This window comes from Nothoprocta perdicaria, unplaced genomic scaffold (genome assembly GCF_003342845.1).
Source record: "Nothoprocta perdicaria isolate Ctin4 unplaced genomic scaffold, notPer1 scaffold_7, whole genome shotgun sequence".
NCBI lineage: Eukaryota > Metazoa > Chordata > Aves > Tinamiformes > Tinamidae > Nothoprocta > Nothoprocta perdicaria.
Window position 1 is genome coordinate 252,805 of NW_020455976.1, and position 23,553 is coordinate 276,357.

General features: G+C 35.1%; 1 protein-coding gene across 1 annotated transcript in view; it reads right to left on the reverse strand.

Annotated features, from left to right (window-relative positions):
- LOC112957041 (adhesion G protein-coupled receptor A3-like) overlaps positions 1-23,553 on the reverse strand; it is a 237,258-nt gene that overhangs the window by 130,004 nt on the left and 83,701 nt on the right. The window contains exons 4-6 of the mRNA XM_026050563.1: positions 21,287-21,358; positions 13,932-14,003; positions 12,947-13,110 (exon numbers count right to left, since the gene is read on the reverse strand). Coding sequence (XP_025906348.1) covers positions 12,947-13,110; positions 13,932-14,003; positions 21,287-21,358 — 308 coding nt within the window. The remainder of the gene's footprint in view (positions 1-12,946; positions 13,111-13,931; positions 14,004-21,286; positions 21,359-23,553) is intronic.

Below are 23,553 nucleotides of genomic sequence, written 5' to 3' on the forward strand. Positions count from 1 at the left end.
TATGTCATTTAGATGTTGTCCTTGGAACTGTTAAATTGCATTTATAAAGCTGGCTTTGGGACTTTGATGCCATTGGGTAATTTATATAATACACATACATTTAGCAGAAATGCTGGCCAGCTTACAGGGAGGATTTGTGTATGAGTGAATGTGTAGTAATGCTCTCTGGGGAGTAACACAGAGAGGTTTAAGGCAACATCCAGCACTGCCCACTGCTGTGGTCTGCTGAGACTACAAAGGATTGGCTTCAGCTAGCCCTCCTTATAAGTGTCACTTGTCTACTGCTTACCCTGTTGTTTCAGGACCTGAATGGACTAATAAAAACTCCTTGAAATAGAATTATTATTTGTATATAATCTTTAAATCACATCTAAATAAAGAGAAAGCAAACCAGACAGATGCACGATTGACCTCATCATAAAGATGGAGAGAAAATCTCCCTATCTCTGCATAAAGGAGTGCAATTTCTGTGTTGCATAAAGAAGGCAATTATGTAATATAGGCCGGCATAAGTTATGGTGTGGAATTCAGCCAAAAATTAACTGAATGATCTGTTTTCCTGGCCAAATTCAAATCGCTCTGACCAAAAGCCATGAAATGAAGTCCAGAAAAATTAAACTTACTGTCACAACCACAGCAGCAACATATGGTAACAGCAGAAATCTTATAATTTTCATGAATACTGTTACTTCTAACTGAAGATACTGTACCTTGTCAAATACATTATTTTGCCCATGCAACGAGTGACACTGTCATGAAGACATAAAGTAGTTGTGTGTGAAATAGAATATCAGTATTTCTTAAACTAAATAACTTGTTTGGTATTTGAATGTTGCGTAAGAATCTCAAACTGAATTTATCTCTTTGCAGTTGGACTCGGAGGTTCTTCAGCTATCACTAGTCATTCAGTCTTGGGAATCAAACCAAACCCAGAAATGGAGTAACAATTAAGTGGTCTGAGCAGATTTCTAAGTTAATAACGAGAAGCAAGTGATTTTTTTTTTTTTTTTTTTTAAAGTGGAAGATACCATAAAAGAGAAAATGAACTTTTGATTGACATCAGCATACCAGCAATCTGTTTTATTTTTCTTTACAAGTCTGTCTTAAGTGCCCACAAAGATGGCAAGTAAATGAAACATATTATTGACTTACCACTAGACTACGATACCCTTCTGAGCAACTGAACTCTTTCAGAATGAATACATTTAGCTTCACCAAATTGGCAAAATAATCCTGCAAACTCATTTTCAAAGTGAAACTAGTATATTTTTGAAGGACTATACTCTTTTCAGAGCTTGAAAGGTGCATTTAAGCACTGCTACAAAACATCTGCTTTTAATGTGTGTGATGTCTATGAAATAATGATTACCAGAGTTAATCTTCAGTTGTTTACCAGTGATAATCATGATTTAAATGACTTAGCCTGATTCTGCAACAATTATTCATGCAAAAGTCCCAGCTGACTTCAGTGACACAGCTCAGAGATACAGGGATTAATTACATAAATAAGAGCTTCAGGATTAGGGCCAATATCCTTTATCCTGAATGGCTATAAAATGATCGCATAGTTCTATCAGCATCAGTTGAAAATGCTTATCTTAAATCCACAATCCAACAATCCTTCAAATTCAAAATAAAAGTATTAATTCTCAACTCACATTTTCAAGCCTGAAATTGAGAATAAAGTTAAAAGTAGGAAAAATAGGAAAAAAAGAGATTCTGAAAGTATTTTAAATGATTTAGCATTGATTTCACAGCACCTGAAATATAGCAGCTCTGACAATATGCTTACACAAAAGAAACTTAAAAATTAATCAACGTATGATCACTATGATCATTGAAGCCCAAACCAATATATAAGATCTGATACTCATATATGCATATAACAACGCTGCATGCAAAAGTCACAATGTTAGTAGTTATCTTAATAATACAGCTGCCTCATAAGATTAAAAATAACTTACAGTCTACTCCCATCTCTTGAGATGGGTATTATTTTTGAAGTTGAAATATATTCCAAGATTCCCAAGCCAATACATTCTACAGCCCTCAAATTCGGAGTCACTACCACCATCTGCAAACGAGAGGTGTGAATCTCCTATAGACATTTAGATTAAGGGCTGCTCAAGGATTTTACAGTCATTACCTGTCTTTCTCTAGTCAGCACTAAACCATGATTGCAGCAGAGCACCACAGGAATCACTGATTGCAGAATGAATCTAAAGGTCTAACCCATCATTACAATAATTACATCTTTTTCTTTATCTCTTCACTTCTCAGCAGAAAAGAGTTTTGTTGACTGAAGGCCAGATTCTTTATGTTATCCCATCATGTATTTCAGATTAGCTCTATACTAGAATACCAAGCACAGATGGAAGAGGAATCAGGTTACAAAAAAACACTGAATTAGAATGTCACTTAAGAATACTTCCCACAGAAAGTACATCCATGAGCCGCCTGCACTGACCCAAGATGTATATACAATTGAAAGAGATAAAGAAGTGGTTTTAATAATCATTAGCTAAAATATGAAAAACAGCAAGATACACTGATGCTCTATCAATATGTTCCAATGTGTCGGTCCTAAGTAAATGTGTTAGCTTTAAAAAATAATCAATCACACACACACTTCAAATACCTTCTGCCTCTTTCCGTATACTTCACCTCTAAAGCTTTAGAAACAGTTCTGTTTTTCATCACATTTTCAGTTTATTGTTTTAAGAGACAGAAAGGACAAGAATGTGAAAGAAATTCTATACCTGGGCATACATGAAAGATGAGAGAGTCTGTAAAAGAAGTCACTTAAAATGCACCTCTGCCCTATATTTCAGTTGTATTTTAAATAGAAACTTTTATACGTGATCACACTTGAAAGAATGCACTTGCAATGAAGAGACATGACTATTTTCTGGATGAGTGATGAAAAGCAAAAGAGTAAGCACAACAGACAGCACATGCTTTAGACAGAGAGAGCTTTTCTCAATAACAGCAGCAAGTTGGCCAGTCATTGGCAACAAGTTGGTTGCATTTTCGCTGACACAAACTACAAATAGGCTGAGCAGCATTTCTCTCTGCATTATACAAGCTAGTAAATGCATAATCCAGGTTACTGCACTAGTGCACACTCTGCTGCTCAGTTTACCATCAAGCATTGCCCACCTTTCTGTAATCCATCTTCTGGGTGCTATTTCCTGGTTTTGTCCGATATCAGCATCTGCCCTACAACCATAAAGTGAAAAATCCATGCTTTTCTTCAGGTTGTGCATATGTCAGTGCAATTTTGCAGTGCTCATGTCTCAGTTTACACCATTGACTTCGGCATCTCTCTTGGGAGAATATGCAGTTGTTACCGAGTAACACCAGCTTTAGGGACATAAAAAACCAGAGGTTGGCATTTTGCTTCTTGTTAATCACTTGATTTATTGTATTGCCAATGGGCTTTTTATTTGAACGGAGTGTGCCCACTGAGTGCGGCACATCCTGCTGACAAAAGTGTGAGTTAGAGATCTAATATTTGTATACAATCTCAGTGGGATAGAAATGTGCATGGAAAGCGCAGCAAGGGGAAGTTGGAAGTGAGGACAAAGTAAAGGAACAAGTCCAATAAAAAAGACAGATGAAAAAATTGAAGGAAAATGAGCAAATGCATATTGAAAAACATTAGTTTAAAATCTGAATAGCTGAGAAAGCAGCTTACATTTGTTGATATTGACTGAACACAACTGAACAAAACAATGATCTGAAGTGCTCTGGAGGCCTGTTCTGCCAGGAAGGGGAGGTGCCACTAAACCTGCACCAATCTCTGTATTGCAATATTGGCTGAGGTTAACAAAAGTTTTGGTACAGAAGGTTGCAAATGCCAAGGAAGTCAAGAATGAACTGGGGCCAGAGGTAGATGCCAAGATGTATTAAACACATCAAACTGTGTTAAGTATTGTGGACTTGGGAAAAAAAGGCTTTTTACCATTCTCATGTATTACTCACTGCAGAAAAAGCAGGACTTCCATTTGTGTAATTGCTGCTTATTTCCACCACTTTCATAATGCTGGCAGAAGGCCTATTCCACATCATTTTAAACAGTTCCTTCCCCCATCATATATGTTCTTCAGAGAGTAACGCAAACTAGATGTAGTTTTCTGCAACATCTCATAATTACATGACAGCTTTATGCTTACTTTGTAATGCCAAATACAATACCAAAATGCTGAAATGTAGCTGAATAAAAATATCACCAACTGAAGAGAAAGACTTCAGGCACATCTACATGGGTATACACTTTTATTTTTGGTTACCAATTCTGTGTTACTTTTTCTCCTGTTCACGTCTGCAAAGCCATCAAAGCTGAGAAAAAGAGCAAGGGAGAGTATGTCCTTTGAACAGACAAACCAGAGCCAACGAATTGCAGCAGTGATAAGAAGGTAGATGCTGTTATAGGGAGCTTAACAGAAGTAGCAATCCTGATTTATCCTGAGTAAGCTAGAAGTACTTTGAATCCAGCACGTTACATGCCACTGCTTCACTTGTCTGGGTTAGCTAACCTCAAAAATTTACTCCTTATCTACAAAACAGGAGATTAAAGTCAGTCTAGCTATAAAAAAAAAAAAAAAAAAAAAAAAAAAGCTGCAATCACAGTTCTGGATGATAGTCCCACTGAGTAACACTCAGATTCCATAACTGCTCAAACTTACTGAATTAAGCTACAATTTCCTGCACAAAACCTAAGGAAGGTGGTAAACGGCTAGCAAAGGTGCATTTAAATCTTACCACTCTTAGCAAATTGAAGCCATATATATATTTCATTATATATGTCATATGCTGTAGTAGTTTTTCCAAAATTTTCCAAAAGTTTTCCAAAATTTTCCAAAATTTCTTTTCCAAAAGGTGAAAATAAATGATTAATGTTGCACTGAATTTAGAGATTGGTGTGTTTTGTGCATTCACAAACACTTCAGCGAAAGCAATGAAAACCAGTAGAAAAAAAAACAGTGAAAAAACTTCCATATTCACTGATAATAGTAGAGATTTCCTGATAATTTCATTAATTTCTTGTAGGCAAATAAAGTTATCGAAATATAAACATAGCAGGTTTCACTCCATAGCATTTAACATAAATGCCAAATATCATAATATTAATCTGTAAAGGCAACAGCTACTTGAAAGCTTTCTACAATAGGAAATGCAAGATTCCAGTCCAAATTAATTAATCAAAAATACTACTGGCATGAATGCAAACTAAAATCCTGATCTTGCATTAGCTAGCATAAATTTCAAAAAATGGGCATAGAGATTTTTCATAACTAATTTCTTCTTTATCAGATGAAACTGCTACCACTCATTTTCCTATTTTCAACTTGCCCACAAAAGTCTATTTTAGAAATTGGTGGTCAATTTTTGAATGTATTTGTCACATCCTGAAACCTAGAGACTGGGACATCTTGGTAGTGACATTAAAAAAATTCATCAACAAAAGAAAAATCAGAAGTCATTACTAAAAAGACAATTTTGAAGGCTCAAACTCATGGCAAGCATGCTGGAAGCCTCACAGCTGTGCACGTTCATTACAGCTAACACTAAATAAAAATGTCTAAGTGGTGGCAAGGCTCGAGCAGCCATCTCTATAAAATGTACTGGAGATTAGCAGATCTGGGGTGTGCAGAGGTGGCACTGCTGCCTCTGAATGTTGCAGAACCACCAGTCACCACCTCTGCTGCTCCTCCTCATCACTACATACCCACACCACAAAGTTGGCTTCTACACTACACATCCACACTGCTAGAGTGCCCACTAGGAAAAATACATATCACTTAAGATGCAGAGCAATGGACAGTCCTGTTGAAAGAAAATCTTTTCCCAATCACTGCCTGAAATTTTCCTTTCCCAGCTCCCTTCCTTGGCCTAGCTGACAGTGAGCACCCGCAACTGCAGATCTACACATCCTTTTCTTCACGTTTGTCTAGGTATATCCAGGAAGTGAGGTATGATAAAAGTTGCCATAAAAACATGAGATATCACTACAGTATAATCTACTTAATTGGAGTGCAGGATGGAAGAGTGAAGACTTTATTGGGAATTTTCCCAACAAAACAATTAAGACTAATTGCAACACTGTGGAGGAAGTACTGCTTACTGGGCAATATTAATACAGGCTTGGCAAAGAAGCTTAAATAATTTTATCTAGGAATAACTACTGTAATATTTTACTAACACTTTTTAATGTACATGTTAGAGTGTTAAAATTAAAGAATATATTTTCCTGGATACTCCAGTCAGGGCTGGTTGTGCTTCCCATTCCTTTGCTCACGAGCAAGTACATTTTGGACATATAGAGCCAAGGCTCTGGGAGCAGAAGCTTTGAAGATTAAAGCAGTTTCTTTTCGCTGATCTTCTCCTCCCTACATCTTCTTAGCTAAATTTTCCTTTAGTTACTTTGCATGCTTTTTGGAGCAAATAGGAAAATAAAATATAGAAAAATCAGGCAGAACAGAACTGAAAGTGCTGGTGTCATTTAAGAATAAGCTGTGGGAAGAAAACCAAATGGGTGCATTTCCAGGACCTAAACCAGATCAAGGATTAAAAATTCCATTTAATTATATTTTCATCTGTGAGCACAGATGCAAGAAAACATGCAATAAAACCCCTTTTCCTTTAAATTTCTCAAATGACTATTTTAATATTGCTATTATTTTATATTTAAAAGATTTAAATGTTATTAATTTCTTGCCCCCAATCTTCCACTAGTGTTCTGAAATTACCACTAAAGAAATCAAATAATAATGTATAAATATATTAAATTCAGTACACAATATTCCTTTCTTCAGATTGAGAGTGGTCACATTTGGATGAGATAACTGGAGTATGGAGCCAAAGGTGGTTTAGCATTATTGCTTTCATACTCGCAAATGGCCATCTACTGAAAGACATTCAGTAGTATGTAAAATGGGCCATTTAGGTCTGGCAGAAAATGAATTTACCACATCTATCTTTGAAAGATTCAAAATATACTGTTACATTATTTGATTTATATACAGTCCGGTAGTCCATCCATATTTTATTATTAAAAAATTCCTGAATTGCTAACAATGTAAAACAGAAACAACTGCAAGAGGATTTAACTATAGCTAATTGTATCACTATTCATATCTTGCAAAACCTAATCCTGTGAAAGGTTACTAATGTGCAAATTCCTATTTAAATATAATTAGACCTATTCATATGATTAGGCACTCCCTGTAGAATTGGAGCTGAAGTCTTGATCCTGCATATTCTCGAAGACAATGATGCTCTGCATAAATGCGGCGGGCGATCTGGAGGCTGCCAAGAAACTGCAGGATTGGACTCTAAATCTGGCTAATTAATTCATCATTCTTTGTATCTCAGGGGTTGAGTTTAGTTCGTTACTACATACTGAAAAAACACATAGTCCAATATTTACACTGTGTTAATGCAGTAAGAATGACTTGTAAATGAAGAAGGAAATGTCTGGAACTATAGTCTCAAGCCCGTCCTTATGTTTAAGTAAATAACAAATGGGTTTAAAATGTTTTTCACACAGTGACAGAAATTAATGATGAAAAAAATGTACCTTGTTAACTGAGCCAGTTTTTGCTGTTGCGATATATTTAACGTAGAAAGAAAATCTTCTGAAGACAAACCTATGCGCTGATGAATACAATTAGTGCTTTAAGACTTGAGTGACAATGTAGATAATTCATTTTTGTCACAAAATGGAAAAAAAAAAACAAATCCCATTCCCCAGCCAACATCCCTGGCATAAATTCTTTAACATTCTTTTTAGAAAGGCTGAAAAGGAATGATGCTGAATGCATTCTGTGGATTTCAAGATTAATATTAAATGCTGAAAAAGACTCCTTTCAAAGATAAAATTTCCCAGTATCAATCTATTTCTTTTTCTATTTTTGGCATTTTAAGTGCAGAGCCAGCGCCATCTTCTATTTTAAGAAAATATTTCAAGGAAAGGATCTATATCAAAAAAGGAAGTATATTTAAATTTAAAAAGGAAAAATGTTCTTTTTGTTTTTTTTTTTTTCTGCCTAGTGGTAAATGATGTAAAATGTCATGAATCTTCAGTTTTTCATAGTATTTTAGGTAAGACTGCCAAAAGCATTTCATGCGAAAAAGGGCTATGCACCTAAATATGACCCAAGAGAAATGTGTCTTAATAAGCTGCTGATAGTCAAGAATGAGAAATACAGTAGAATTTGTGATAAGAGGTAAGGATGGAACAACTTCATACCTTTCTAGGTAAAAAAAACAAGTTTTAAAATTCTCAAGAATTCTTTAAAAACAAATGTCAAAGGAATAGATAAAGGATGTAAGGTGCTTTTCTTTTTGTTTTGAGTCAGCTTCAATGCAAGCACAGAGTATAAGAGCAGAAAGCATTTGCTTCTCACATGACTTTCCTCTTTAGAGGATAAATCTTTGTGATGCTCAGAGAAGAGAGGCAAACTACAAGAGACAAGCTGCTGGATAAGTACAAACAATTTGCTAACAAATATACCCAACCCCCCAATATTTTATTTATGTTTGCTATGAAACATTAAATGAATTGTATTCTGTAATACAGAAGTCAGCAAAGATCTATCCCTTTGAGTAGTATCCTTCCCGTAGGAGTGTCTCTCCTAAATCCATTATGTCCAAAAAGTGCATTTCAATATTATTTTATGAGATACAACATGCTATTTTCACTTAGGAACTGATACTTAGAACTAGAGCAGCTTACACGATTCAGAGACTAAGTAATAATTCAAACACTTTTGGAGACTCGCTCATAACTTGTAGATATTCTTTTCCACTGTTTCTCACCTCTATTTTCAGTAAGATGGATTTTTACTCTTCTTCAGTGTTAACACTTTTCTCTGTAGACAGTACTCTAAGGCATGCTGGAAATGTAACCATACAGATCTTACACAGATAAGACTGCAATTCTGCATTTTGTATACTCATTCTCTGCTATTAGTAGTCGAAGTCCCCGTTGGCTATTAAAGATATGAATATAAACAACTCAAACAACTTCTCTTTACAGGTTTGATGTAAACAGTTACAATGATATTCATCGCAACCAAAGGGTGTACTACCGTAAACAAAATACACATTTTGTCATAATACATACTGTCAAAATAACCTTCTTTAGCAGCCCCTCCGGAGCCAGGTGAAGCACAATACGGTTGATTTTCATAAACATGGAGCACCCAAAGCACCAGTAGAGTTCAATAACAGTTGCTGGATACTCTGAGCTTCTGAAATAGATGTCCCGGATCTGTGAAATGCCACCCTACCTACCATTAAGGTAGATAAGACACTCCAGAAACATAGGTCCCATCTCAGCCATGGCAATAAAGGAGTGAGTCATTCTGCAGTATTTTAACTGCCATCCTTCTGTGCTTGGCAAGTTCTATTTCGGCTATATTTTCACTGAGATTGCAGTTGAAAACAGAATGGATCTAACATTTGAGCTTATTTTTGTTTCTCTGCTCTGGAAATAATTTGACTGAGGAGGATATAAAGAATGACACGTATTAACACCAGCTCTGCTAAGTGGCTCCTTTTTCCCTTGTTGGTTAAAATCACTACCCTGTTACAGTTTTTTCAGAGATGTGCATGGTATAAGAGAACAGATAAAGCTGTATTGTCTTCTCTCTGTAATCTTCTCTCAAATGTTACCCTACAATCCTATGTTAAAGCAGTTCAACATCTAACTCACATCCAGTACAATGCAACAAACAGTTATATACACATTCCTCAGGGAAAAAAAAAAAAAAAAAAGTAGTTTACTTCATGTATTGAAGAGATGCCTCTTTCTCCAATAAACATATTAAATGTTCGGGGACTTGAGTTTCATGTGTTAACATCAATTGTCCATTCTTTGGGCAAGAGAGAGAGAAAGGAGAATTGAGAGTTCAAGGACTCCTCACAATCACAACCTTCCTTACAAAGAAAAAGTGATAAAATCTCTTAAAGGTTCTCTGGTCAAGGATGGCTCAACTCTCGTGTTCAAGATTCAGGACAAAAGTCTTATAAGACTTGTAAGACCTGTAAGATCTTACTTACTAGATTTTACACTTACTGCTTACTTACTAGATCAAGTAAGGGACTACAGCCAAAAATCTGACCAGCAGGGTACAACCAAAAGACTTTAAGACAAGTCTAGAAATTATATTTCTTAACAATATTTCCTGTTTTCTTACTTCTGAATAAAATATTCATAGAGATAGCACTGTTAGAATTAATTATTAACACTATCTATAGAGAAAATCTATATGCAAAAAGGAATAACTTTAATTTGTAGAAGACCTGTATGAGAATTAAGAATTCTTTGTCACAAAGTGGAAAGAAATTATATCAAAGTCTAAGAATACTATAACAATTTTGGCAAGAGACCAAATTTTGTACTTAGAACAAGACAGCATCAGTTTTATAGAATAACTCAGTAAATATTTACATCACTTTGAGGCTAATCCTTTAACTCAAAGTTTATTGATATATTCTACGTCAGTTATTTTCTAAACTTTAAATCAGATCTAATTGGGAGACAAAGGGAAGTCAACTCTTTCCCACAAACATCATCTGTTTTGATGAGTCAACATTTCTCAGCAGCAAAAGGCTTCATTAGAGTTAGTGGCCAATTGTAATTTGCAGAACAAATGGACTTTTATTACTTAGTGCAGTTAGCTCAATAGCATTAACATTGGTTTGAGAATGAGGAACTAAATCTAATATGTCATCCATCAACATAAATAACAATCTCAATGTTAAGAGCAATCATTTGTAATCCTATTAAGAGAAAAATTCATATGATTCTTTACTGAGTGAAGCAGTTGTCCAGGAAAATCTCTCTCTGGTGCTGACATATGCAAGAGAAAATCTCAGACTGCTCTTAGACCTCAAGTGGAATCTATAGGACCATGTTCAGGGAAATGCAATTTTCCTCCCGTAATTTGAGAGAGTCAGTGCTGGAGTCATGGCGAAACAGTAACAAGGCACTGCATGATTCCAATTTCACAACCACTTTTCATAAGGGTATTCTATCCACACTGCTAGGAAGAACTCTCTGAAGTCCTTCGTAATTAAGGCATAAGACTGCAATACCAGTTTTTTAATCAAACTACTTTTCAGCCTTATTTCCAACGTTGTCTGAAATTGCTTTGTAGCTTAACATTTCTGAGAATTGGAGATTTACAGTAAGGAAGATTTAAGCAGCTCTTATAAGCGGTTGATGAAATAGGCAAGCAGGTTCTTGTGAAGTCCAGAACTATTCAGTTACTTAAATTAATTTTTATGCAAATCCCCAAAGCAGGTTTCCAACTGTTTTCAATGCTAGATCCATGAGAAAGATTTGCCAGGTAGAAATTTCCAGGATGAATTTTGACTGTATCAAAATAAAGAATAACTCTAAAAAGTTCATGGCAAACTGTCTGCTATAGCAATTCAACTCTTTGACTGACTATTTTCCTCTTCATCTCTTTTCACATACTTTGACTTTTCAATCCATTCTCTAACTTCCCTGCCATTTCTCTTCTGCTTTCATTTTTCTCCCTCCCTTATTTCCTAATTTTGTGATACCTCCTGACTGCTCCTAGCCTCTATAAGGCACCTGTCATATTCAGGTGTTTTTGATGTTTAAACTACCACTTTATATTTTAAGATTTGTTTAATTTGATTACGTCCATGTGTATTTCAAGAACACATCACTCAAAAATTCTTAGTAGTTGCTACTTTCTTGCTGCCAGACACCCTTTTAATAAAAGTAAATTCAAATCCAGTTACTGAAAAACAGAATCACAAAATCTTGTGGGCACCATGAGCTAGACAACAGATATTACAAACAGCATGAGGCACCTGGCAGACATCACAGGGCTGGGGGAGCACACAGCAAATATAATCATTGTGAAGCTCTCTGCGGATATTAAAAGCAGTGTCAAGTTACTGTAAGTCATTGCAAACCTTGTCAAGTGTTCTGTGGACATTATATACAGATAGAGCAAGATAGATATTATCAATGCTGCATCAGAGGTGCTGTAAGGAGCACTTCTATGAATTAAAGTATGACGTTCCGAGAAATTGCAGTTGCATTTCCTCTCTTAAATTTGCAGATATTGCTCATATTCACTGACAACCTAGAAATATCACTTTGTAGTCCTTAAGTGATTCTTGTGAATTCTCCAGCAATTTAAGAAAGAGAACTTTTCTCATCTGTCCTACTGGAAAATGGATATCTCTGAAGGTGGCAGTACTAGGTCTCTATAAAATGGTGACCTGGTAATTGAGAGGTATTGCTCTCAATATAATGGAGAGATTTTCAAAAGTTTACGCATGCCAGCTACTGAAAATTTCGCTCCCTTCTCTCCCAAAAAAGAGCTTATTCATTTCTCTCCAGATAGGTATCTGAGTCTTCTTACAAATTCAGTCACTGGATCATTCATTTCTCAAAAAAAGCTATTTCATTTATAGATTTTCAAAGAAAGCAATTGCCTAACCAAAGCCCACTATAAAAATTCTATTCATCCCAAGACACAGTGGTATGTCGTATATACAGATTTATAAAAAAGAGAAACAAAATAATGCAATTAGACATTTAGGTCACACTCTCGGACATATATCTTAAAAGGAACTTTCTCTATATCCCTCTAGAACTGCATGGTTTCACATAGTATGCATCACAGAGCTACCATCATGGATAAATACTTCAGATCATAATTACACATTATACAGACAGGACAGCAGTGCAATAGATATATTCTGTTGTATAGCAAACTAGATAGCTGCCTTTTCTCCTCTTTCAACCAAATATATTCTCCGTGCAGCCTACCTAGATTTCTTGGGCTTGTAAGACAGACTTATTAATACATTTTGTTTGGCATCATTTCTCTTAACGCTTTTCTCTGACAATTCACTTCCACCTGTAATGTTGAATGAAAGCCTAGCTCACCACAAACCAGCTGGTCGTCTTTCAGGTTACGGAAGGAGAGGCCTTGCAAAGCACTGGGGTAAGCACAAACGGTCTCCTCTGCTATTCGAACGGAAGCATTTCTGGCCCATTGCAAGACCCATTTCAGATTGCAGTCACAAATGAGTGAATCAGTATTGAAATGCCTAGAAAGACAAACAAAGATCACAATTGGTACACGGGCTTTCCTGATAAACACATTTTCTTATGTAAGATTCAAGCAGTTTAAAGACAACTAATTACAGACAGAAATATAACTAATTATAAGATACCGTGGGAGAAATAAGTAGCACACAGTCTACCACTGCTGATGAGTTCCAAGATACTACGCTAAAATACAGTTTTTGCTTACAGAAAAATTTCAATTTATTTACTAATTATTTACTAATAATTGAAATTTACTAATAAATTGAAATTAAGTAAATGCTTCTATAGAAAGTCAAACCACAACATCTTTTTGCTTATTAGAAACTCCTTTGTATTTCTGAGACCACATTTTTAAATTTTTATTTTTAATTACATTTTTAAATCTCCGATATGCAAAATAGAGAAGTGGAAACTGTTACTCTAATTGAAGGCCAAGCCTTCTCCCACTCTGTCCCAAGATAGGTGCCCACAAAGACTCTTGGAGTGCAGTCTTAGGTGAACATGCTAATGGTTAATCTAGCAAAATACTAATATTTCATGTGCATTATGCAACAAATAAGTGCTTTATAATTCTAAGATGTACACATTTGCTTGCAAAATCCATTTGTGACTGATTAAGATTATGGTTGCCAAAACATAAAAATGCAAGATGAAATGAAATACTTAAAAGAATAAAAGTCACAGATTAGAAAAATAATTTCTTTTAAATTAGTAGTATATAAACAGAAATAATCTTATTCAAAATCCTATCAAGCTCTGCCCTGTTTATTCCAAGGTTCTTTTTAAACATTTGCGATTTTAGAAACTAAGGCATACTTACAGTGCTTTCAGAGCTAGCAACTCAGAAAAAAGTCCATTCATGAGACTTGAAAAAATATTTCCTGATAAATTTCTAAAATAAATAAAAAAAATTAGTCAGCTGTGACAAATAAAATAAAGTTGCTGTAGAGTACAAGTTTCTCAATGCTGCTTAAACAATTATGCATTTTTAATAACAATAAAAACACTTGAATTTATATATTTATATATTAGTTTTTCACAAATGACAAAAACATTAAAATCGAATCATATACTTCTACTACTTTTATTTTCACAGCATGTATGCATACAGTTTAGTCAATTTAATAAATAGGAATATCTGTACACATTTAGCAATAATAATATACTCTAGAATTTAAATTGAAATATTCAAATGACTAGACAGCTAGACCTCTGTTATATTTTTACAGCAACTGCAGAACGTTCCTTCTATATCATCAGGATATAGAAACCAAAGTCATGTCTTAATTTAATGATCATGGGAAGAATTCAAGCAATTCCTTCAAATAACAAGTTTTCAAAGTAACTACACAAATCAAATTTATTACAAAGGACTTGACAAAAACTTATTTTTCCCAATCTTAAATTCTTAAGAACATTTCCATTCTAAGTAGTTTACTATCTTTGCTCTTGATTACCAAATGTTTTAAGCTCAATATTTGCAGTTTAATTTTACATAGCATAAATTTGCATAGCAATACATAACTGCATTGCTGTACCAGCAAGCTTGCTAATCCTGCAGTTTGATGCAAATCTCAAATTTTCCCTTAAATAAGTATCCCAGAATCTCATTGTAAACTACATAGAACACCCAGCTTGAAGACTGGTAATACTGTTTGGCCCAAAGGATGCTTTATCCCTGGTCAATATATTAGGAACTAAGGAAACTTGCGGGTCATCTGCACAGCTGATGTGGCAGTGTTAAACTAAAAATTCCTGGTTTATGTTGCACTTAGAAATTTTTGCTTCTTTTCCATTGTGACAAAGAAATACCTACCTCTTTAGAGGTTTTATCAACGTTAGAGGAATTGAGCTCCCAAGAGCTCAAGCCAGCACAAAGGCAGCAAGGTTTTTTTTCATATTCCTTCACATTCTTCTGCCTAAGAGGTGTTTTGAAGTTTCCATAATAACTACTGCTAATTAGCAAACTAAGACCATGTTCATCGTGCTGTATTACTCAGAAAAAAACCACATTCCTATCTCCAAGAAATGCATAATTACAATATAAAAGACTGGCTATACACATAGATTGGAGACCCAGAGGAAGATACAAAACTATACCATCTCATTTTTTCCTCTTCCCCTAGCCCATTTTGCCAAAGAAATAGGGTTGTCCCACCTCTTTTGGAGAGCTACTGACTGTCAGGGCAGGTTTATCTTTCTAAACTGAAACATGATAGCAAATATTTTATATCTTTACATTTCAATCAAGTTATACTCCTCTATATATACATGAATGTGCATTAATATTAGCAGCAAGTAAAACTGTAATAAAAAATTATATCATTGTATTTTTAAGTTTAAATGCCTGGTTATGTTATTCACCTGCCAATCACATCCTGTATGACAACACATCCAACCTGAAGTGTTGTCAAATTCCAGCATTCAGGTATCTTGAAAAGCCAGCCTAGCTTGATTTAAAAGGACATTTGTTCTAAAACCATGTCACCTAGTTTGCAAACATTTCAAATCTAACAAATTAATGCACTCCAAGTTTGATAGCACTTACTATGCCATTAGCTAATTCCATTAACAGAAATGTGTGCTCTCCGTTATATCACAAGTAAAACATTTTACTCTAATGGCCAAGGTCTTAGACTTATTTTTTATATACTAGATAGTCTTACGCTTTCACAGAAATAAACAGAACACTTTTGCCAAAAGCTTTAATATAAATGACAGATAGCGTGAAACAGTCAAAGAGAGTTGCGTGTCATAAAGGACAGTTTTGAGGGAGAACACCAGTGAAAGCAGGAGGGTATGAAGTACATTCCACTGTTATGAGCAGCATTAAAAAGCAAAAGCTGAAGGTAATGGTGACACATTCACCTCCTGTGGGAAAAGCTGGGGATAGGAAGGGCAAAAAAACAATAAGCGAAGTACAGAGAGAGTGGGTTCCACCTGATATTTCCTTGGGGTTGCTAAAGCAGGGTCAATTTGACTCACTACATCACTCGCTTTGTGCTTTACCTCTGGCACTGTACAATATGATTCGTTGTTCAATGACAGCAACAAAGTCACCAGGGAATTTACAGCATAATATTATCATAAAGCTAACTGCTGTTGATGATTCAGAGGCAGGGTGAAGTATAAATCAGATGTGCTTTAATCAAACAGTTGCAAGTGAGGAGGAAGGCCTGTCGCAGACTTGCAGAAGGAAGATTCAGCAGTAACTGCCTGCTGAAACAGGCTTAGGGCTGCAGCATCTCAGAAGGTGAAGAGCTAAAAATTTGGCAGGCTAACCAAAAGGAGCTTGAGTATAGCCCGCCCCACTGTTTCCCATTTCCAGATATTTAAATTAAGCATAAACAGATATGTAAGCTATAATTGCAAATTGAGTGAAAAATGTGTTTTCTACAGGCATAATTAGAGGTTTAGATTTTTTTTGTGGAGTCCATATATGTGCATGCTTTGAAATCAATGCTAAGGAATATTATTAGTGATTATTATTTTTAATGCAAACCATTTTTTCCATTCTGTAACAGAGTGCTCAAAAGCAGCCAGCCCTTACTTAACCTCTGTGAAGGGCCTTTGAAGCATCCCTGAAAACTCAGGCACTTCCTGCCCTTCATTTCCAAGAAGCATTTAGACATTCCCTCATCCTACTGTGTAAGGGATAAGCATTACATCATTTGATTAAAAATCAGAGCTCATCTTGCACCAAACATCTTAAAAACTGAATCAGACTTACATTTCATAAGGCCAAGATCAATTTTATTTTTTTTTTTTGGTTATCTGATATTTGTGTTTGTAAACAGGGTAGGGAAAACCTCATCTCTGCACCTCACAGAAGCTGCATTAAGATTTATGTTCTGTTCTGTTTCCAGTGGACTCACGGCTCTCCCTACTGGCTTTGATAGCAGCCTGCAAAGATCCTTTTGTACTTCATCTCACTAAGGTAATGCAGGAGAGCTCTGCATCTTTCCCAAAATGAACATCTGCATTAATCAAAGCACATGTATTCTCCACACTACTGCTTCAGTAATATAAAGTTTATTTGATGGCTTTAAAACCCACTACTAGCTAAAGACCTTGCCATCTTTCCCTTACTACAGTTACCTACAGTGATGTTATGCCAAAGGCTGCCCCACAGCCCTCTCAGAGAATTGCTCTTTCTTACTGTTGAAACTACTAATAAACTACTCAAAATTCAGAGGTGTCAGCTGCAATGGAAATGTGAATTATTGTCTTTTAAATATGTTGTTAAAGGTTTGATTGTAGGACATTTTGTGTATGAGCTTCCAAGGGGTAAGACACCTAGAAAGTGTTAGAAAACAACCAGGTGGCATCAGTCTGCAGTCACTGAACAACCACCACTTCTTCCACAACAGGCAAAATTGAGATACCCTACCCCAGTAATTATGAACACAAATGTGTCATTACATGAGATTTCTGAGATATAGGTTAAAGAGTAAATAATCATATGAATGGTAGGAAACAGTTACTCTTGAATGCGACTGCAGTTGTATTTCTTCATAAAATAATCACTGGACCTTCTGATTTCCAAGCATGCTTTGGAATAATAACAAAAAAATATATAGTAATAATCCAGTAACTAGGTATGTCCATGAACTTCAGTGTAGGATACCCTGATTTCATTAAGCCAATAGTAGAAAGACAATTAAAAAAAAAAAAAAAAAGGAAAGACTAAATAAAGCAGTAACTGTATTTAAAGATTAAAATCTAAGATTAAAAGATGAATCAAACACAGAGTACATAATAAAATGGAAAATACTAGCAAAAAGTCCCATCTCCAAAGCCAGAAAGCATAGATGAACAATGAGAATTACCAAAAATCAGGTTAAACTTAGAACATACAATAAAACGTGCAAAAGGCACTTCAAAAACAAAGATGGCTCAGAAGCAAAAAGTGAGGAAAATGTAGCTACTGAATGTAACTCATGATTAGAATTTTTGTCTGTTAAATACAGATTATAATTTAATTATAGATATTTGTGGTAAAAAAGCATACAGTAATGGAAAAAAAAAAATCTCAAGACTAAAAGAAGCCAAACTGAAACTGCTCAGCTAAGCCTGGATAAGGGGCCTGGGGACAGTCAGAGAACCATCATGGGAAATAGTGAATCTAGTAATATTGAAGGTGAATCTAGTAATATTGACTAAACCCAGAATTCCTACAGCAATACAGATGTGCAGAACTACTGAGATCTGGAAAATACCCAAGAAACTGGAGGTCTGCTGTGCTAATCCCCACCACATGAAAATACTAGTATGAATTTTGATGATATTTTCCTGCTTATGCAGCATCATGTTAGATGTATACTAAAATCAATAAATAATTTTCCCTGTCTGGAAAATTAGCAATCTTTTCATATACTTACATGAGGCATCTTCAATAACAATTTATTGATTTTTTTCCCATTTACAATTTCCCAACATTTTTTCTATTTTTCTTTCTCCCCAAGCTCTTTTAGTAACTGCCTCAAACACAAGTGAGGTCAGCCTAACAGGTCTACAATTACCAGAATCATCATTTTTTCCACTGACACATGGACATAACAACATCCATAACAGTGTGGAGAACCTGGGGATAAGCACATTTCTTTTAAGACAGTGTAATATACTGGACACACTAAAAGTGAGGCAGGCTGAGATGTTACTGGTATTCTGCAGAAAGTGATTGTATTTAATGCTTGCAATAATGATTCTGGCACAGAAATGTAAGCATGTGGAAATGAAATCTTGTAATGACAAAACAAACAAATGGTGAATATTATGAAAACTATCGCACAAGAAGAACTGAGTGTTCTTGAAGACCAGAGTCCCAGCAATTCCATTAAATAGTATTATTCAAAGTGAAAGTTGTAACAAGAATGTCACTTGAGAATTATAGTTAAGGAAGGTCTAATTCCAATTTCTACTATAAACTAGGGCCTCAGAAGAAAAGAAATATAGAAAGTCCAGGGTGTATAGCTACTTACACGTGAAAGCTAGCCTTGACATAAAGGCAAGGTAAATATTTAACTGGACTGTACAAGAATAGAGCTTTCCACGTGAGATAGGCCAATACAGTATTAATGTTAACATGTAAGGACCTGGTGAGATTCTCCCCAGATTTTCATGTTCAGAGATTAACTGACACCAGGATAGGTAACTAGAATAAGCAGGCATACGTCTGATCTAGTTATAACCATGTTTACCATGCATTGTTAAAAACCAAAAACAAAATCACAGCAACCTTCAAAAGACAAATTGGGCTTCTCCAATTTGGCATCCTAATTTTTTTTTTTTAAAAAAAAAAAAAAAAAAAAAGAGAGTATCCTGACATTGCTCATTGATTTTCTATCCAGGGTTTCTCCACCACCCGTTCTTGTGCAACTCGGTGAAGATCTGGCACAGAATTCTCATTAATGAGAAGTGTGCTGATTTTCAGTGTTTTACCTAGTGTCATCCAAACAGATTTTTCTAGAAAGATTTCCCTGTTTTTCCAAGGATAGAGCAGGAGGAGGATAGAAATGAAGCATGAGATTCACCATGTATTACAAGGCAATATAGGAACTTTTTTCTCATTCAGGAATGAAAGCAGACGTGGATAAAAACAGAATGCTTTCCTGGGTCTGACCAAATGTCCATTTAAGCTGTTTAAGTCATTAGATACATTTAGAAGTGTATAAAAAAATGTTGTTTCCTCTGTTTACTCTTTCAGTCTCCAACTATTTGAGGCCCAGAATTTCCTGAACCAGACATAGCTTCTATGAATTCAGCAACCCTCAAGGCAGTTTACTTTTATAAACTTATCCATTACCCTCTTGAACTTATGCAAAATCTTGTTAACAGCATCCTGTACAAAGGATTTCCACAGCTTTACTTTGTCTTTTGTTTAAAAATACTTCCTTTTGTGCATTGCATCTGCCATACAGAAGATCCTATCAATATTCTCTAGTTTCTGCATCATGAGAGACAACAAAAAAACCTGACTGCTGTTCATCTCTCTGTTATGCAGTTTTACCGCTTTCTGTCATACTTCCATTTCCATGAATTGTCCCTTTCCCAGACAGTAAAGTCTCAGCCAACTTGCTGTTTCCTAGTACTTCTGTATGTTGTCCAAGAATTTGTGCATTTTTTTTGTCTTTCAATCTTTTCTAGTTCTCATAACCTTTTTGAGATGAGCAGTCTGAAAATGATACTGAACACTCAGCAGCCATTTTCAAGAATTATCTATTTTAGTCTCAAAATTCTCTGTTTGAATGGCTACCTTAGAACAGGTAATTTTTTCTGCTTTGCATCGCTTAATATTTAACTGCATGAAATCCATCTGCCACATTTCCATACAGTCACAGAGTCTTGTACATTACTTCTGTCCTTCTTCATAATCTGCCCTTATCTCTAACACTCTGATTAACTTAGTATCATTAGCAAACTCTGCCACAACACGTTTTATCCCTCTTTCCAGGTCATCAGATTCTCTCTAAAACTGAACAACCTCATTACACTATCAGAGTCTTATCTTTGCTGGGTTCTCCTTTTATAATAGCCTTAGTAATCTATTGATCTGACAAGCTCTCTACCATGCTTATGGATATGTAAGTTGATTATGTTGCTCCCTATTTCACATTCCAGTGCAGCTGCATGTGGGAAACAAAGGAATCACAAAATATCGTGACAAAAAATGTGTAAAATACAGCATCTTAAATGCACAGGCTAAAATTAGTATTTTTGAAGCAACTGGAACTACTACCCTGAGATTCTAAATCTGAATTGACTTGATACATTATATACTTAGTGTCTCTTTAAATATTTCTGTGATACACTTTAGTAAACTAATTTATAAATTCCAATTCTTCTATACTGTATAGAAAGCATAAATCATTTGTTTTAACCAGTATGAGACTTGACTTTATGAATTATCATTTGTGCTCTCAACGTTCAGTTGTTTCCAAAACTTAGAAACTGAAACCCCTTGTTCAATATTAAACATCTTTTCAATGTGAAAATGGTATTTCTTTTGCAGTTCTGATAGATATGCGATTACAAATAAAAGCAGCTGTAAGATGCCAATTGATTATAGTCAAAGGCATATTTATTAATTATGAAAGTCTGTTACCAACTGTTCTCAGGTAATCTGTGTGATAGTTTGTATTTTTCCTTTACAAAACAAGAATGATTTACACTCACAATTTGTGAAGATTGTTAAGTCCAACAAACATTTCTGGCGTTAGGCAACCAATCCTGTTATTCGACAGATCTCTGAAACAAACAAACAAAAACATTAATTCAATCTATTTGTATGCACAGTCAAATATACTGTCATCTAATCATATGCAGTCTCTCTAATTTTAACCGTTAAAGAGCCAAAGACAAAGGAAAAAAATAAACTCTTTTTGGTAGTATAATATATCCAAATTAAGTAGATTTCACAACTTTTTATTAACTCTATTGAGCAATATTCTGCAATCAAATATGCTAGACTGGATTTCACACTAAATGCATTAAAATGTGATTATATATGTGGAGAGGTATAAAATAAAGTTGAAATGGTCTTTAATCCAAAAGACTGTCTTTACGGAGTTACTAGCAGCTGTACGACATTACACTTTCCACATTCCCTATATTTTTCTCCTGATACACGACAGCACTAAACCATAGAAAGTAATACATAATTTGTAATTCGTTGTATGTGATATCCAGCAAAGATGCATTTTCCCTATTTACTACTGCCTCATCACATAGGCAGCATTCTTTCCTGGTGAAGAAATTAGAGAAACAAGGGGGCAATTAATTATTTAGTCAGTAAGAAAGGTCAGTCTTGAGAAACACTTGGCAAGCTTTTTGAAGAGCTTTCTGTGGCTATCTCAGACCACAGCTAACATGAGACATTAAGTTCCAAACTTGCCTGCAGAAAGGTGAATGGATGTTTATAGTGCAGTAATTCATATATACAATGTAATGCTTAGGGGTCTTTTAGAAAGGAAACAGATATAGGTATGAAGAATTATGTTGTGGTACTTCCACTTTTACTGCCCAAGGGGGAATTCTGAACTGATGTTTAACTTTCAAACGTTTGGTTTCCAACTTTGACTCCAGTTTTCTTTCTTACCAAGAATAGTTTTTATATAATTGCATCAGTGTAAGGGTTTTATGTGACTATATAACCATAAAAGTGTTGGTTTTCAAATATATATATTTTCCGTTAGTAATAATTTTAGTAAATGTTTTAGTAAATACAATATTATATTTCATAATCCCTATTTTTTCTATTGTTGCACAACAGCACAGAAGTAATCCAGCTTTTATGGAGACATATCAAATTAACTAGAAAATGAAGGCAGTATATTTAGAATCCACTACGAAGTGGCTTTTTTTTTTTTTTTTTTTAATCAGACAAAGGATGCTGTTGCACAACTGAACAATGAAATACAACATGAGAAGTACTTCCTAAACGCTCGGGAATATTAAGTAGACAACAGCAGAAGAAAAGAGGCTGGATAACAATATTGCAATATTGTGCAATAATTTAATATTAACAATTAATCTTTACGTTTTTCTGATGAAAGCAACATTGTTCTATAAAAACTAAAAATGTTGCTTTAAGACGAACATAATTTTTCTCCCTGCCTCCCCAAAAGAAGAGGTAAATTGTAACAGGAATCCTTGATTCTTCATGGGATAATGCTTCACTTCTGTATTTACTAGGCAGTTCTTCACTGTGCGGGGTGTACTTTGGCCAGCAAAAGTAAATTTCATCTAAACTCACCAAAACCAGAGCATAGTTTTCAAAATGTGACACATGGTAAAGCTGCATTTTTTAACAAAGCAAAAGGCTATAAAAAGGCATTTTCTTAAAGTATATTTTAATGAGTATTATTTTCATACTAAGAGGTATGAAAGCATCTGAAATCTCTTTCTTATAAAAGATGTTTCCTGAAGAAATGTTAGTAAGCAGAAAAGACAGCTTGCTGAACCTTCCAGCATGGTATATAAATATAATTCAACCTTGCTGAATCTCCCAACACGGTAAATACATATAATTCAATTCCTAATGCACAAAGCTGGTGGTTCTTATCAGGATTAAAATGTTTACCTTACAATTGGAAAATTGATGGTAGGGAGAACAAAATCCTCCTCGGCCGAATAAACTACAGCTATAACATCAATGTTTCATAAATTTTCATGTTTCATCAGCTTCACACATGTTGAGTAAACCCTTGAAGTAATTTGGCTTGCCATTCCAATACAAATGATCACAATCAGTTCTCCATCCCATTCCTATGTTGATGCTGACAGTGTGCAGTTTAGACACCAGACCCACCACATCCACATCTCTGCAGTTGCCCACACCACGTTAACAGTAAAGAAAAAGAGGGAGCAAATGTGAAGGATGTTCTTATGTAACTGCTGTACGCAGTGTTCAGCGTGAGTTTACACTAGTTGCTGTTCTGCTA